Below are 17,462 nucleotides of genomic sequence, written 5' to 3'. Positions count from 1 at the left end.
CGGTGCCGGTGCTGGCCCCTCCACGGCGCAGCCTTTGGGGCCGCAGCTCGGGCAAGAGTGTTCGTCTGGGAATCCATCTTGCTGTTGTGGACATTTTATGAGTAAACCATTTTATGAGAAGATATAATTAATGTCTTTGTGGCAGTGTTCTCCTGTACACACTAGAAAGCATAATTGTCTATACAGACAAGAAAATTAAAGGTTTCGGTAAGACAGATGGTCCTTAATTAATCATAATCTGGACAACATATTAAGAGTATACCTGAAAAGCTGGGTAGCAAATTATCTGAAACTAATTGTGCCCATAAAAATTCAGCATGTTCCCTCTGCATGCTTGAGCCTAGTTTTATTTGGTTTTTAAGGTGTGTTGAGTAATTGCATGTCTACCTGCTATCTGTTTGCATAGTTAATTTGGAAACCTCAAACAGAATAAGGCCAGTTGAAAACACAGCTCTAATCTAAGCAAACATCTTGCATGGGAAATGTAGCATGTCCGGCAGCTTTTGGGAGCAGAAAGGTGCGTGGTAGCCCTGGTCTCCTTTTGGAAGGACACCAGCACACCTGAACATGGCCAACAGACGGGCATCTGTAGAGAGCATGTTGGCTCAACAGCTTTGCTGAGCTCTGGGACAAGACTCTGCCTTTTTTGCACTCTAGTTAAGGTTTCCTCTGCTCTATAATATGTGGGGTTTTTTGGTGCTGAGCCCTGGATCGCTTATGGTTTGACTCTTTGCAGTTGCTGGAAAAGGAGCAAGTGGAGTGTCATTTGTGAAATTATTCTCTGAAATAAATGTGCTCAGGAAAGTCAAGGCAAAACTTTCCACTCCTACGGTGGTCAGCTGTTGGTTCAGCCCCGAGGGCTCCCTGCCTGGGACATGGCTGGAGGGGCAGAGGACACCAGTGCTTCGCTCCTGCAGAGGGGCAGCCGGTGCCAGTGGTGGCAGTTCTGCTGCTTCTTCCTTTGTCGCCAGCGTTCATAGGGAAATGCCAAACCTGCCTGTGGGTGAAGGGGAACATGCCCCTTTGATGTGTTCATCTAATTTCCAGGTGATGCCTTTGATTTAGGTAGGAGTGTGTCCTACAGCAGTAGGCTTTCCTCATCAAAAGCCCTTTTGTATGAAAATCCCACTCTTAATATATCTGACAATGTTAGCATGATGAATAGGAAAATGTTGCATCCCTTCTTACTTTAAAAAATTATATCTTCAGATGAGACCTGTGAATCCAAGATGAAAAAAAATGTTGGGTACAAAAATCCAGGGAAGTGGATGTGTTGTCTGGAGGTGGGATTTGCCCTGTGTGTGCCTCGCAGTGGGTGGAGTGATTGTGTTTCTTCAAGTAGCTCATGTATCCATAATGTGGAAGAAAGGTTGTTCGGAATTATTCTGGCAGTGGAAACTGATGTCATGTGGAAGCACCTTGGGGAGGTGCAGTGCTCTCCTCTGCTGGGTTACTGGCAGGGCTGGTCTGCCCTCAAGCTGCAAACAGGTAATACATCTTATTACCTGCAAAAAAGGAAATTGCCAAGTAACTGTGGTTGTTTCCCACTGTGCTCTTTTATGGAAGGGTTTGTTCAAAAGCAGATTTTTTTTTTTTTTTTCTCTGGACTCTTATTGAAGAAATACCAGATATGGCATATCCAGTCTTTCTTGCAGTATCATGACATCTCTAGGCTTTTCTCGAGTGTTGGGCATTGAAATTCTACCCTGAAATTCAAATATGTTGAAAGAATAAACAGAGCCCAGAGCTGTAGATTGCCTGACTGCAGATTACTGCCTTTTCTATCTCTAAAAGTTAATTGCATTGGAAATGTCATCTTCTTTTGAGCATCAAAGTCTGTAGCGTCCACGGGATTTATTTTGCAATACAGACAAACTTTAAACTTTCTCCTTGGCATTAGGAAGGATTTTGTGCCTCTGGTCCCACTGGGCAGCTCAGCTGTGCTCTGTGAACAGCAACGCTGGTACCCTCACCCCCACATTTGTCCTCCTGAGCATCACCCCAAGCAACACGATGACTTTGCATCAGCAGGGCTTTGCTGAGATGGGTTGAGCAGTAAAATGTGGACTTGCTCCTGTATCAGGTTGGACCAGAGCTGGCTGAGCCATGTTAGCCCAACACCTTGTCTGTGGTTTGTCCTCTCTGTGTAACCCGGACATCTCTTCACGCTCTGCTCTTAGCTAGGAGAACCAGGGAGACCTTCAAGCCCCATACTTCTCCCCTGGGACAGTTTGTGAAGTCCTTCCTGGCTGTGTGTGTGCCTATGCCTGTTTGTCGACAGAGGGGCCAGACCTTGTTCTGGGAGTTTAAACAAGATAACTGGAGGGAAAAAAGAGCCTGCCATCCCTCCAGATAGCAGCGTCTCAGAGAGCACCGGCAAAGTATGATTTGTCGTCTGTGAAAAGTGTTTGCATTTGACAGCTTTTCACAGGAAGCTTGTCAGAGTGATAATTTAATGAGTACAGATTGCTTGCAACACAGCTGTAAAACGTGCTTTTACAGTGCTGTAAAATAAGCAACCGAGGCCTTTGTGTGTTTGCTTTGTTTGAGAACAAGTCAACTTCTAATACAAATGAAAGGTGGTCATTTATTTTACCCAGCAAACAGTCAAGACGTAAGAGAGGGACCTGCCATTTTTCTTCTTGTGGTGGCAAGGTTAATGCTGGGTTACGTTGGTGTTTGCTAATCAGCTTGTTTCTGTGAAGGGGAGAATTAATATCTAATTAGATGCAGGGAGTTACTAGTCAGATTAGCGTTTAAGTCAAAAAAAGGGCTTTTAGGCTTTCTTCTCTTCGTTGCAGATGTCTGTGCCCGTGGTTTGCACAGAGGACATCTCAATATTCCTTCCTGTGGCCTAGCTGATTTCTTGGTGGGGAGACAGAATCTGAGGATGCAGACTTATAGTATGCCAACAGCTAGAGTTCTGTATGTGTGTATATATATATACACATATATAAAATTTAGTCCTTGCTGCTGACCAGGTTAAGTGTGCTGTGCATTGCATGGAGGAGGATGTTGCCATGCACGTCCCGCTGCTGCGTCCATCCCTGCTTGCTGGCATGGGGTGGCATCCCTGCTGCTGTGCTCGGCATCCCTCGTCCCCACCTTCCCACCCTTGTCCCCGCTCCAGGAGCCTCGAGGTGCCAGCGGGACCACCCGTGGGCCGAGCCCCTGGCGCCAGTCACCAGGACATCCCATCCAGCGCGGTTTGGTGATGCAGGTGCGTGCTGCTGGGGAAGCTTAGCTGGGTGGGAGGGTGGGTGCCGACTCTGCTGTGGACATGCAGCCTCCTCTGTCCTCTTCCCCTTCTTATTTGGAAAGTGGCACTTGAGAACGGGTGTTTTCTGCCTATGGAAATGCTGACTGGTGCTCAAGCCAGAGACAACAGCTTATTGTGCGTCTGTGGTGCCTCCTTCGGCAGTGTTTTGTTGGGGTTTTAGAAGTGGCTGGTTTTGGTGGAAAGTTTTCATTTCCTTTATTTATCTTTATTTTGGGCAAGGAAAGCTTCTGGCTGGAAAACTGCAGGTGCACAGGTATTTGCTGCTAATTAGATTGCCTTTTTTTTTTTTTCCAGGATAATTAATGAACATACCTGGTTCTAGCCCACATGAAAAATTGCTAAGAGATTAAGTGCTTTAAAACCTGGATACAATTTATTCAACTTCCACTTTGGAGTGCAACCAGTGAAATGAGTTTGGGCAGGAGAATAAATTGGTTATGGTAATATGGATGTATTACTTGAGATAACTTTCCTGGCTTAAAACATTGCTTTGGGGTCCTTTAGACTGATGGTTGGGACCGTGTAAGAGATTTCCCATCGATATAATTTCAAAATCTTATTCTTTTTGAAGAGTTTGCTGATGCATCTGCCAGCTCTTGTGCCTGGCACAAAAGTATTTAAATAAACAACTTATTTAGTGGTACTAAAAGGTCTGAGCAAAGGAAGGAAGTGAGCCTTCAAAATGATTAAGTGAATTAGAAATTAATATACACCAAGCTAATCTCTATAGTATAAACTCAACAGAAAAAAATCTTCCTGGAGAGGAAATGCCAGTCATGGGAACGAAAGTGGAGGTTCCTGCTGATATTGGACAGAGGACGTGTTGGGTGTTTGAAATCAATCTCTTCTTCCCTGGATCATTTCTCTTGTGCTCCTAAGAGGCTGCATTATATACAGCCATGTCAGGCACTGAGCCCCATGACTTTGTTCGTCAGGAACTCGAAGAATGTTTCAGTTTTTCCAGAAAATGTTTTCTGTGTTAGGCTTTGTTTGTACTGGAGCACTTTGAAGACGAAAATCTGAACTTCAGCATACTTTTAATACATTTTAACAAGGTTTAAATTCACACTGGGCCAAAATATTTCCCCCCCTTCCTTCTAACAACTTCTGGCTCTAAACATTACTCCTTTGAGGATTAAAAAAACCCACAGAGGCATGTTTTATTAAAAAATATTTATTGAATATGAGTCACAGAAAAGCAGAGGTCAGAATCCTCAATTGCTGGTGGCATGCATAAAATAATACGCTTCCTCGCCTGTGCTGTGCGTGGCGGTGGAGAGGCTGCGCCCGCTCCCCGGGGTGCTGGTGTCCTCCGCGGGGTTGGAGCAAATGGGCAGCAGCCCGGCATGAGCACCACCGGCACGTGGTGGTTTGTCCCGGTGGCACTTACCTTTGCTCTCTTTAGTTCCTTCCTAAGGCCACGTAGCGTGGAGTTTTGTTCCAAAATGGCCCAAATACATTTGGCTTAATGGACCCCTCCCCTATTTTTTATTTTAACTTGTCTACACCAAATCTCCAAGGCAGAGGCTTTGTGGTAGGGTAGTCTTTGCTTAGACCCATGTCCCAAGGCTTTGGTGGCACTGTGTTGGTGGGAGATATTCTTTAAACTGACCTAGCAGATGAATCCAACATGCCAGACATCATCAGGTCAGCTTCTTGTCAGCTTCGGAGATGTATGTGGCGATGGCACTTTGGCAGTGGCTGTTCTCCAGCACTGGGCTGTCTGGTGCTCTCAGAGGGTGAACCGAAGTGGGGATTTACTTCTAAAAAGTGATGAAACCCAAGGGTCCTCCCCTCCATCCTTTGTCATCTGAAAAATTTCTTGTCATTCTTGTGCCATGTGATTAGCCCTTGAATTTTGAGAAATTCTGGTTTAATTGTGGTTTGATTTTTTTTAATTTATTTATTTATAATTTTTTCTTTGATACTGCCACAAATGTCTGAAGCCAATCAGGAGCAATTAAGTAGAGACAGGCCCTGTCCTGAGAGCTGACAAAGTTGCAAGATGGGAGAAAGAGCCCCCAGGTGGATTTTTGGGTTTACTTTTAAAATATATTAAAATTTGTGTTTTTTGAGGCTAGTTTAGTTTATGATCATTTCAGAGAATGAATTGACAAGAACTGAAAAGAAAGACCCATTTGTGCAAAACATCTGTTTAACAAAAAACCCACATGTTTTTCTTTTTACTTTCTGATAGTCTTGTGCTTTGAAAGGACTTAAGATGGTTGAGTGGTAACATAAGAAACTAGTGCTTTTGTTGGTTTGGGTTTTTTAATTCTTTTTTTCTTTTCCATTTTGCTGACGTTTGTCATGGTATTCAGATTTGCATCAGAAGAGATTTCACCCATGCAAGTCTTCTGATCTGGAGAGAGGTTGGGAAGATTGGTTTATGAAGAATAATGAAAAATTTTGAGATATAGAAATTGTTTGAAAATTTTTAGGGAGTCCTTTAACCTTCCATTTCATTTGGGTGATGGTCTCATTGTGCTGAATTTTCCAGTTAAGCAATGACAGTGGTTGTAGAAGTGTGCGAACACACAACCCAGTGCCCATGTTTACCGTATCTTATCTTCCTCTTTTCTAGAGTTCTTCAAAGAACTTCTTGAAAACGCTGAGAAGTCACTGAATGACATGTTTGTGCGGACCTATGGCCGTTTGTATATGCAGAACTCAGAGCTGTTCAAGGACCTCTTTGTGGAGCTGAAGCGGTACTACGTGGGTGGTAACGTCAACCTGGAGGAGATGCTCAACGAGTTCTGGGCACGCTTGCTGGAGCGCATGTTCCGGCTGGTTAACCCCCAGTACCACTTCACAGACGAGTACCTTGAGTGCGTCAGCAAGTACACCGAGCAGCTGAAGCCCTTCGGGGATGTGCCGCGGAAGCTCAAGCTACAGGTGACGCGAGCGTTCGTGGCCGCCCGCACCTTTGCGCAGGGCCTCGCTGTTGCAAGGGACGTCGTGAGCAAAGTGTCCGCGGTGAGTTCCGTCTCATGATTATTCCCGTGTCCCATGGACCTGTGATGGGTAGCATCTTTCCCTGTTGTCCTCACTAGGTACCTAAAGGTGTTGGTGGTAGTTGAGCACAGGTGGGACCAAACTTCATCTATGTAGGTTGTGTTGTTGTGTGGTAGAGTCATGTTCTGGAGACACCACCATCCAGTGCTGCAGCCCAGCAGCAGGGATGTTCCCCAGGTTGATGCTGTCCTCCTGTCAGGAAGAAAAACGAGCAGGAAATTAAATACCTTCTGCATTGGAAATAACCATGTTTGCTTGTGTAATGACCTATCTTCAAATTACAGTGAGTCATGGATGCTATAGGCATCTATTATGGAGCAGATGATGATTTGCTCCTTGCTTCTAGGCACAGGGAGAGGCTGTTAGCGTGAGCAAACAGTACTTTTATGATAACAGTAAGCCAGAGCCGTATGCGCAGGGCAGGAGCCAGTTGTACTTAGTGCCACACATGCAGCATGAGTTAGACCTTAGACTTGTATGGTAAAGTCACTTTTTTGGAGGATCAAACAGATGTGATGTGTTGGTCACTTAAATGTTTAACTCTCTCTTCTTATAAACCACTTCAGAGTGGTTTAACTGGGGTGACTTTTCTTTTGACGTGAGATTTGTCTTTAATTTTAGCCTGAGTTGTATAGGGAACAGGTGTAGTTAATAATCCCCTTAAAGTGATTGTGTAAGATAACAAATATTAGCGATTTCCTTTTAACAAACTCAGCTCATTTCCTGTGGGCTATAGAAGATTTAGTATAATCATTTAATCGGACAGAGAGAGGTTTACTTCCTCTCTACCTGGTTACGGACTAATAAAATACCAGGCTGAAAGGGCAGGCAGTAGTTTGAATCACCCGAAGTGCTAGGAAAGGAGGGGAGGAAAAAAAAAAGAAAGAGGTAGTAAACCAGAAAAGAATAGCTGTTCAGGTACTCTTAGAAGCAGAATGCAATTCTGAAGGCAGCACAAGCAGCATTGTTAAGTGAGATGATAATTCAAATTGCTTTGATTTACAGGGATAATATTAAAATACTGTCTCTCTGGAAAGAAAAAAAAATATCTGCTTCTGTGTTAATTTTTCTTTAAGAGAAATGAGAAAAAGAGCCTGCAGTAAGCCTGCATGTGTGCAATAGGGCAGAGAATATTAGCAAGGAAAGAGTTGCCATACTAATATATCCAGGCTCCAGGACCAAGTTGTAAGTTAGCAGTGGCAGGTTTAAGGTCCTTGGACACCTTGAGTCCCCATTTAATAGTTACGACTCTTGTGTGAGGTGTGTCTGCGTGCTGCTCATTGAGGTTGAGGGTGGGTGCTCCATGGGTGATATGTGGGGTCCCTCTTACAAGACCACAAATCCTCCATCCTCAGGGATGCCATGGGAAGGAGGTGGGTGCTGGATGAGATCAAGCATTGTTTCTCCGTGCCAGGTCACTGGCCAAGCCTGCCGACCTCTTGGTTGGGGTTTCAAATTTGGTGGCTCTTGTTTCCAGCTGTGGGGCAGATACCATGGTCAGGGAATGGGTTTTTCACTGCTGGAGAGTGCAGATGAAGTACTCGGGTGGGAGGTCTGTCCGCTAAGCCCCAGTACGATTTTCAGGAATGTGCAATCACTTGATAGGCAGTAAACGTGCATGGATGAGAGATCGTGTTTATGCTCCATCTGCTCAGAATTCATCAAAACGTCTCCAGCCTTGACACGGGACCATGAGGGCTATGGTCCCCGCATCTGTTACGAATCAGAGTCGTGAACCCGAGGTGGCGTTGTGATTCCTCTTTCCCTTTTGAAGATCCTAGAGTGTAGAGTTGCCTTCAACTCTAGAATTAATTGCTCGAGTGTGGAAGGTTACCCAGAGACCCACTCAGCTGCAAAAATAGCTCATGTGCTGTGGACGATCACAGTTACTGCACCTTCCGCTTTGGTTTTGCAAATTGCACTGGAAATCCTGCAACAGATTGACTTTTCAAAGTGGTAGCAAAAGTCCCTGCTGCTGAATACCTAAGCTTTAGCTGCAGCAGTTGGAAGGCATAGTAATCTTTTCTGTAGTGTTTTAATCTCATTCAGTGGAAATCTAACATCACATTTCTAGAAGACACAATGGGAAATTCTATACGCAAGTTTAAAAGCTGATGTTTTTATGCCTGCTGCTCTGTGGTTGTGTTTTGGGGCTTCCCACATTACATATAGATTAGCCCAGCTTTGCTGAGCTCTATATAATGACTCTATTGACTTTTCTTCCTTACTATTTTTACTCAGGACTTGTAGTGGGATGACTGCTTATACCAGGGATTAACTTGAGGGATAAATCTTCTATTCTTCTTTATGAAAAAATGTCCAAAGTAATGCAACTTAGGTTTACTTTTAATGCGTTTTGTAACAAGCAAGTTAAAAATCTTTAATTGAAAATCCTCAGGAGGAGAAATACAAACTACTGCAAGATCCAGCTGCTTTTTACTTTCCCAGGGTGCTATCAGGAGAGCAAAGAGCACTTTACAGTAGAATGGCCTTGATGGCTTTTTAATGATCCTATATATTTTTACATCTTCACTAGGGAGATCCATTTAGAAAGGTATTGTTCTTGCATGAGTTTGGGAGTAAAGGGGAAAAAAAGAGAGAATATTGAAAAGCTGCAAGTATGCTTGATTTCAGAGCCAGAATGCTAGAAAATTAATTCAGCCTTGGATGGATCAGAAGCTGTGTGCTGCTGCCCAAACACACAATGGAGAGAAAGCTGTATGGTTTTGAGAGAAAGCACAGACTTTTTTCAAACTGTGTCTAAAAACCACAGTTTTGATGCCCAAGTCTTCACCCCTCAAATTCCCTCCTTTGGACCCAAAAAGTACAAAATTCTCAAGATCCATCCTGAACAGCAGATCCAAGAAGAAAACCCAGAATACCGTTTCTGCCTGCTAGAGATGTGTCCTGCATCTGAGGTGGGCTGTCAGGGGCTGGGGGCCTCCAGCACTTCCCTCTGTCATCTGCTGACGCCTGGTGCTTTCTCTCTGACCTTCCTGCCCCCGCCTTCGGGAGACGGAAATCTGCCCATCCCCTAATCACTTGCTGCTTAGCCCTGGACAAGCGTTAAAATCAGCCAGGTTAAATTGCTGCCAGCAGTGACATTTCCTGCTCCAGCCAGGGGTGGAAAAAGGGAGCAAATACAAGCCAGAGCCCAGGGTGACTGAAAAAGGATGAGAACCTGCAACTGGGCAGTTCTCAAGCTGCAGAGATGTTCCCTTAATTAGTTTACATGCAATTAAACCTGCAGCCATTTGAGGGTCATGACACCTTTGAGGGCAAAACGTTCAGGGGCTTGTTGAGTGCACGGTCAGAGACCAGTATAGGATGGAGGTCCCCGTTGTGGGGGAAGAAAAAGGTGAAGTCAAGGACTGAGCCTCCTGACAGCATTTTGTAGGGTTGGGAGGAGCCTGCTTGACCCAAGGGCTGGGAGGGGAGGTCTGGCTGGAGGTCAGCAGTGGAGGGGCATGAAGGACAAAGCGTATAATCACATGACACCAAATCCCTGCGTTTCCATCACCGTCTCTCCACAGATATGTGCCCCTTGTAATTACCATTTGAGGATCTAAAACTTTAGTCAGAGAGTAGAGGTCCAATCTTCCTTCGTGCAGTCTTTGCTCTTGGTTTGACTTAAGGGGAATGTGACCTTAATGCTTCTTCAGGAAGAAGTTCATGTTCCTGTATCCAAGGAAGCTGGGCAGCCTTCAGGCAAGAGCAAATCCGCCCAGGGAAGTGACAGAAATGAAATGTGTTGCTTACATATATTGAGAGGAGACGGGGGCCAGATGCTGCTGCTTCATGGGCAACTGAGGACCAGCCAGAAGAACCAAGGAGCCCTTTTAGTGTTGCAGAGGGATCTCTCAAGAAGCAGTGCTGTCCAGGCAGCAAGTTGCAAGCCATGGGGTCAGATCTAGGGGTTGCCATGCACAAGGACACTGCCTTCCACATGCCAAGGGCAAACATCAATGCAGAAAACAATACCAAGCACTTCTCCACATCAAAGATGACCCTGAGAAGACCTGCCAAGAATGTGGCTGCATCTGCCTCAGCTTCTGCCATTTGAGGGTCTGTGCTAGGCATAGCCTTCAAAGCATGCTCAAGCAGCAATCATCGCGGATTTAATGTGCTGAGAGCATGCATGGATGCAGCTGTGGGTTTGGAGCTGATGGCATCATCCAGGAGTGTTTCAGTCCCATGGGGTTTTTTCCTTTTTCTTTCTTTGCCTCCCCCTATGCCGTGGTTCTGCTGGTAGTTTTGAAAACAATGTGAGGGATAACTTAAGGAAGTTTTTGGGTGTAGCTGCCAAGGTAAATGTTCTTGCTGTTCTGCTCATTATAGCAAACAGAACACTCCTAATTATCTGCTATGTCTCTGGGTCGGGGAGAGGCAGGTGCTTTGGAAAACAAGCTTTGTTTGAAATGCGCATTGGTCCTGAGGACACCAAGAGCAGGAGATGCTGACCCTGGTGTCACTTGGTTGAGGTCCCCTCTGCCCCGTGTGTTCTGGGGGTGCCAGCAGGGAAGATAAGCACATGGTGCTCCCCTTTTAACACATTAATGTTAAGACTGAGCAGGTTGAGTGACTGAGGGTGTGATTCTCAGGAGCTCTGCTGTTCTTCTCAGGCAGTGTCACATCTAGGGGGCTGGGAAAGCAAGCTCCAAGTAGGGAATTGAGCGTAAATGTACTCTTGAACTTTTCCTCACACAAGATAAAGCTGCAGCAGACACTGCCACGGGTAGTGAATACTGACGAGGCATGGAGCCGTGCGTTTCCCAAGTATTGCTCCTAAATGTGCTCCCTTGTGCAAGACCTCGGAGGCCCAAATCTGTGGTTGAACCGGATGCTTTCTAAATTATTCATGTGCTAGCACCAGGCCAGCAAAATTGGTTAAATGCGTAATTAATTCCAAAACACTTTCATTGGAATTTTTGGGGTGGAGAAGCAAACCAAGAGCTGCCCGTGTGATCTTCCGCTTCACAGTGAGCGGAACGTCTGGACCGGCATGTGCCAAGATGATGCTCTTGCACAACACTGAGGGAAGGAAAAAATGATGCAAGTAAGGTTGTGTTGGACCCAAAAATCAATGACTCTTCACTTATCTAAACTGGCTGCTCACCTGGAGCATCCCACAGTCCTTCAGTCAGCTTTGGAGTTAGTTTTTGAAGTCATGAAACCATCTTTCTGTGTCACTAAGTTACTCCTTCAGCCTTCCTTATCCAGTATTGCCCTAATTCAGGTTTTTTTTAAAAGAAGGTAGAGTATAAATCAAAAGTAACTTCACTACATTTATTTTCAAATCATTCGATTTTTATGTTTTCTGGTGGCTGTGCTGCTGGCATGGCAACGCTGTTGTTGTGCAAGCTTGGAAAATAAAGCCTGAGTTATCAGTGTTATTATAAATAGCTATTAAAGCTGACAGGATTTTAAATGTTGTTATTAACATTCTTAATGTTAACTTGAGGGTAGAGTGAGAGAATAAAATGTGGCTCTGGCTGTCTGGCAGCTGGTGAGAGCTCCCTGCAGGACCCATCCATGGTTGGAGCTCTGTCATCCTTCCTCAGCTATTCCTTGCCTCAGGAAGGAGGGGAAAAAGAAACCAGTTGCTTCTCTGAACTTTATCTGCTTGCATGGATTGGTTTATCTTGAGTTTTGGTGGCTTTGTGGTAGGCTGTTAACAAGGCATTTCGCTTGATAGGTGTGTACTTCTTGAAGTTTCTACCAAACGTGTGTATCCAGATGCAGCTGCCAATGAGTTGAGAAAGGCTAAGGACGTAAGGCAAACCATTTCTTATGTGAGTCTGAAATGGGATGGGTGTGACAAGGTACCAACAAAAACTAGATTTTATTATACCAAGAGCATGTAATTTTTACAAGAACGTGATTGTACCTTCACCAGTCAATGTAAGTTGGGGGTGTATCTCAACAAATATTATACGAAACACTTGAGTTAAGCCCAGAATTGTTTGCTTTTCACTTAGTTTTTGTGGATTGTGTGTAAATCTATATTTTTAAGGAGCAAGTTTGATACGAATGTGAAGATTGGTGCCAAAACACATCTGTTAGCAGCTTTTAATCTTCACGTTTGACAAAGCATATAGATATGGACAAATTGTAATTTACATGATGAAACCGCAGGGTGATGGATTGCTGCAGTGGCGTGGAACGCCATGGAAAGGAAATAAATTTCACAAGATAAAAGAGAGGGGTTGGAGTGCATTTACTTCTATTAGAAGCTTTTACAGGGTATGTGCACTACAGCGTACTACTACCTGGGCTCAAATCTACCAGAGTAAATCCTCTTCAGCAAATAAAGCTTTCTTTGGGACTCTGCTTTATTAGAGAGGAGATTATTTGGTTTTGAGGGTCATTCTAGAGTAGAGCTTGAATGAACTTGAGTTGCTTTCCAAGATAAACACAACCCCAGAACAAAGCATATCTGGGTTTACTGTTACATACAATGGTGTTTTAAGAGCTTGCACCTGGCGTGGCAGAGCGAACATTAAAAGCTTGTGAAGAATTGCCAGTACAACATATGGCACATCCCACTGACAGATCCAGAGTTGGTCTGGACCGGGTACGGGCCCCTTGCCAGGGTTAAGGTTCTCGTTGCAGCGATATGCAGCAGTTAAGTATTTATCACTGTTGTAAGGAGGTGTAATTGCTCATAATGTTCCCCAAAACTCTCTCTTAGAGGTCATCTCTGCTTGTGCCTTCCTGATGCTTTCTGACACCATAAAATGCCAGATCTGGAGTGATTAATTTCCCCTTTGTCTTCCTCTTCACCTGCAACTGTACTGCAAACTTAAGAATGTCCCTGTGGGTTATGTCCATCACTAGTTAGGACTCGGTTCGGCAGTCACTGCAGGCTTGGGTTTGTCTTTTCATCACCCCCTCTGCCATCACCCTCTGCTCAGCTCTGTGTACGGCTTAGAGCCACAAATCTTTGTGGGAAGGGAAGCAAAACTCCGTTTGCTTTTAAAATCATCCTGGGTCTTGGTTCAAATGACCTAATCCGAGTGACCATCCCATGTTGTCCGCTGTGGAACGTGGGAAAGCGGCTTCAGTTTCCCCTGCATCTGCTGGAATTCATAAAGATCAAGCCCTATGAAATATCAAAGCAGGGGGATGCTGCAGGATTGCAGCCACTCGGCGCTCGTGAGGCAAGCCAGGAACCTAAGATGGGAAGGTGCCTCCTGGGTCACTGCTGTGTGGGTGATTTTTTGCAACATGTTGCCATGCAATCCCTTTCATAAAGCTGCGGCTTTCCATGATAGGATTGGGGAAGTCTCCTACTTCTTGTCCTACTTCAAATGCCTCTAGCACCTGGCTGGTGCTGTCAACATTTTCCTAATTTTCTTCCCAAGGGGGATGCAGAGCACTTCTTTGAGGGCCAGCAGTGCTAGGATGGCCGGCATTTGCTGATAAGCCTGAGGACTAGGCATGGAGGTCTTGACACCTACCACCAAGTGACATAGGAAGGGATTTTTATCAGAGAAACAACTAAACCACTAAACTGGGGCATCTTTCAGAGCTCTGTCTCTGGGTGCGAGATGTTATTTCGTTCCCTCTTCCCCTGCCCCGCAACTTTTTTGTTATGAAAGGACCGCACCATCTGGATGGCAGATGATACCTTTACATTTGTCTGTTTTCAGTTTTCCGACTATAAATCATCTGATTTAGCTGGTTTCTGTTGCTTGAGCTCTTCCCAGTGTTTGAACTAGCTCTGCTTTAAAGCCACGCTGTCCCAATAGGGAGCTTTCTGCTGGGGCTCCTGCTCCCGCTGCGCCTTCCAAATATATATAAAAATATATATATGTATATATTCTCTGAAGCGTCTGAATCTGATTTCCCCTGCTACCGCAAACAGCTTTTTACATTGAGCCTCCTTTTGCTCAGCCAAACAGGCTCTTTGCAGACAAAAGAGGGGTAAAGATGACAAAAGAGGGGTAAAGTGATGTCTGAATTAACATTGCTGTCCAGCCAAAATCCAGCACTGGGCTCCATCAACTGCAGAAAATCGTCCTTCTGTCTTTCTAACCAGTTTCCTTGCCTACTGAAGAGAAGCCTGGTCTTTCTGGAGTTGTCAGAAACACAATGGATTTTTATCTGTCACCTCTTTTTATAAGAAAAGAGGGTTTAAAAATCTGCTGCTGCTACTAGCAAAGCCAGTCTGATTATGTAGTGGGGCTTTTTGTTTTCTGGTTTGTTTTTATTAAAATCTGTTGCCTTCTAGTTTCATCTGCTGCCAACTAGTTTTTTGTACCAGAAGATCATGTTCAGTTTCTCCATAGTCCACGTGCTGAGATGGGCTTTGCAACAGTAAGGTCCTTGACATACGTGTGGTCTTCCTCACATACATTCATCTCCATTCAGTCCTGTCATCTTCTCTGCCATGAAGTCTGTTTCCAGATCTCCAGCAGATGAGATGTGGAGGCCATCCATATCTCCAGACATTTGCATTGAATGACTTCTCTCTCCCCTGGGGCTGTGTGTGTGTCTCCTCCTCCAGCACAGTCCTGGATCATAAGCTATTTAGAGCACTCTTCATAAACACCTCACAAGAAGTCTGAAGCACATTACTTAAAACACCAGAGACTGCTTCTATTTTGTCAGTGTATCTCTGATTGCATCTTAATTTTCCATTTTCATGTGTGGCTAATTAACACTTAAACTTGCTCTTGAGGGAGCTTGTCTGTTCAGTGCTTTAGATGGACCCACCACGTGGTCAGCACTAGTACATGGTGCTGGAGCTAATGCTCCTTAGACCGGCTGGGTGGAAATGGTTTCAATGAATGTTTTGAAGCTGAGCCAGAGAGTGAATCAAACATGAATGACCATGAGTCACTTTGCAAAATAGCTCTGTTGAGGGCTCAGGGAGTGATGTGCCTGCTGCGGATAGCTCCTCTTGCATGCCCAGTGGTTGCACATTGGCTTTGAGGGTCCTCCCGGCTTGTCCTCAGCTGTGAGGCTGTAGCTGCTGCCTCCTTTGGGTGTGGGGAACGGCGTTATTTAGCATGATGAGTGCTGAGTATAAATGAACCCGGCTATCTGTCATGTAAATGCTGTGTTGCTGGAGTTGAATGTAAGATAAAGGAGCCGGTCTCTCTGCCGGAGAGTCCTGCTGGGCAATTGTCCGGGAAGAGCCAAGCCGCAGCGCTGCGGAGGAGGAGGGCACGCTCCTGGTGGGTTGGGTGTGGGGATAGCGGCAGGCATCCCATCTCGGCTGCTTTTTCCCAAGAAATCCGAGCATCATTGTCTTCAGCATGTGTTTGCAGCGGGGCTTGGATAGTGTAGCCTTCCATTATGCCTTTTGGCTTGGTTGCTTTTTACCGCCTTCCCTGATCTTGAACTGCGTGTCCCCTTGGGGTGCCTGTCCTTGCAGCCCAGGGAGGGGTCCCATAATACCCAAGATGTACTGCACTGCAGATAACGTTTTGCAGAGGTGGGGACAGTCTGTGCCCCCCGGAGAGGCAGGTATACCCAAGGAGGTGAGCCACACCCCTTTGTCTGCTCCCCAGATCCCTGGACCATGTAAGTGGGGAGCTCTGACCGGACAGCAGAGGCTGACCCCGTTGCATATCCTCTGCACAGCTCTGTTCCCACCCACCCTGTGGTAAATGTGTAGGGTTTTTTGCTTTAGGGACTGAGGGATAATTTTCTTCTCTTTTGCCCTTTCTCTCTTTTAAAGGTGAACCCCACACCACAGGGTACACGAGCGCTGCTGAAAATGATGTACTGCCCGTACTGCCGAGGTCTGGTATCAGTGAAGCCCTGTTACAACTACTGCTTTAACGTCATGAGAGGCTGCTTGGCCAACCAAGGGGACTTGGATGCCGAGTGGAATATCTTTATGGGTAAGGCAATATGGGTTAAAACTGCATGTGAGTATATACTGGTACTGTCTCCCTTACCTGAACAGCTTTTGTGAGTGTCTGTGCTGAGCTATAGCAGGTTTTTTAGGTGTCTGTGATGGGTATCTCTTCTTTCCCCACATCTGTATACAGCACACCTTTTGCCATTCATGTTTATTTCTAAATAAATGAGACTTTTGTAGTGTCAGTGACCTTTGCAGCAAGCTTTAGGAGAATGGAGCTGCCTTTGCTTGTAGGCTCAGAGTGTCTCTTCTTGCTGGACCAAGCATGTGTGCAAGGTGTTTTTTCCATACTACTCCTTATACATCGTTGTCACCATATAGCTGTCCTTCCCAAAGCCAGTTTTCTTCTCAGCAGCCTGGGAGTCTCCCTGCCAGCTGTGGTGAGCTTTGGGAAAAGCTGTAGGCCTGTATTTTACATTAAAAAATTGAATGGGACATGTGTCTGAATCTGTTTTTAAACAGTTCATTTGGCTCTTGGCCACCATCCTTTTGAAATGTCAATAGGCCTTACGTGACACTGTGCGAGTGCTTTTGCCATCCTTTTCCTCCAGTTTGTTATTTCTCTTCAGTGCTTATAAAAGGTATTATTTGATACATGAAATTTAGACTGAAATGTTAAATTCTACCTTGGGTCAAGGCTCAGCAGAATTGGCAATGCATCACGTTTTGGGGGCACAGGCAATAGATAATGTTAAATGTTTTCATTTGTGCTCGTTTTCCAGGAGGCTTGATTTATCTGTGAACAAGCATCCTTTGGGAGCAGTCGCTTCACTCCAGTTAATGTGTGATGAAGTGCACATGTAAAGTATCTGTGGCTACTGACAAGGCTGCAGTACTCTTCCCATCCCACTGGTGGAATAAAAGACTGTTAGAAAGAAAAGATTTCCCTTTCATTAAGCTATGAGATAAAAAAGGAAAAATTGCTGATAATTGGCATTTCAGGCTAGATTTACATCTTAGAACTTGTTTTCCTGTGTTTTGTGCACTGGCTTTTCACTTCACTGCCCATGCCAACTGGATGTGTGCAGGGTATTATTTTCAGGAGGCATTTTTTTTGCCTGTGTATTCCATATAGGGAGCTAAATGTGACACTAAATTGGGTTTCCAAGTCATTCTCTGGGAGGCTGACACCCCCCTTCCCATTCCTCCCAGCCGTCTTTCTCATGAGAATATTAAGTATTTCAGCTACAATTGTTGCTGAAATAGCTCAAAGCCAGGAGACTTGCAAACATCTAGTCCAAGTAGAAAAGAGGAATCCCATGAAAGGGAAGGGCATAATGCCAGAAAACAGAC

The 17,462-nt window shown here is 45.1% G+C and overlaps 1 protein-coding gene across 1 annotated transcript in view; it reads left to right on the top strand.

Annotated features, from left to right (window-relative positions):
- The window catches only part of GPC4 (glypican 4), a 68,205-nt gene that overhangs the window by 39,174 nt on the left and 11,569 nt on the right, over positions 1-17,462 (top strand). The window contains exons 3-4 of the mRNA XM_074834699.1: positions 5,865-6,256; positions 15,984-16,149. Of these exons, the coding sequence (XP_074690800.1) occupies positions 5,865-6,256; positions 15,984-16,149 (558 nt within the window). The remainder of the gene's footprint in view (positions 1-5,864; positions 6,257-15,983; positions 16,150-17,462) is intronic.

This window comes from Strix aluco, chromosome 10 (assembly GCF_031877795.1).
Source record: "Strix aluco isolate bStrAlu1 chromosome 10, bStrAlu1.hap1, whole genome shotgun sequence".
NCBI lineage: Eukaryota > Metazoa > Chordata > Aves > Strigiformes > Strigidae > Strix > Strix aluco.
The sequence above is the reverse complement of the archived record's forward strand: the minus strand, read 5'-3'. Positions and strand labels throughout refer to the sequence as shown.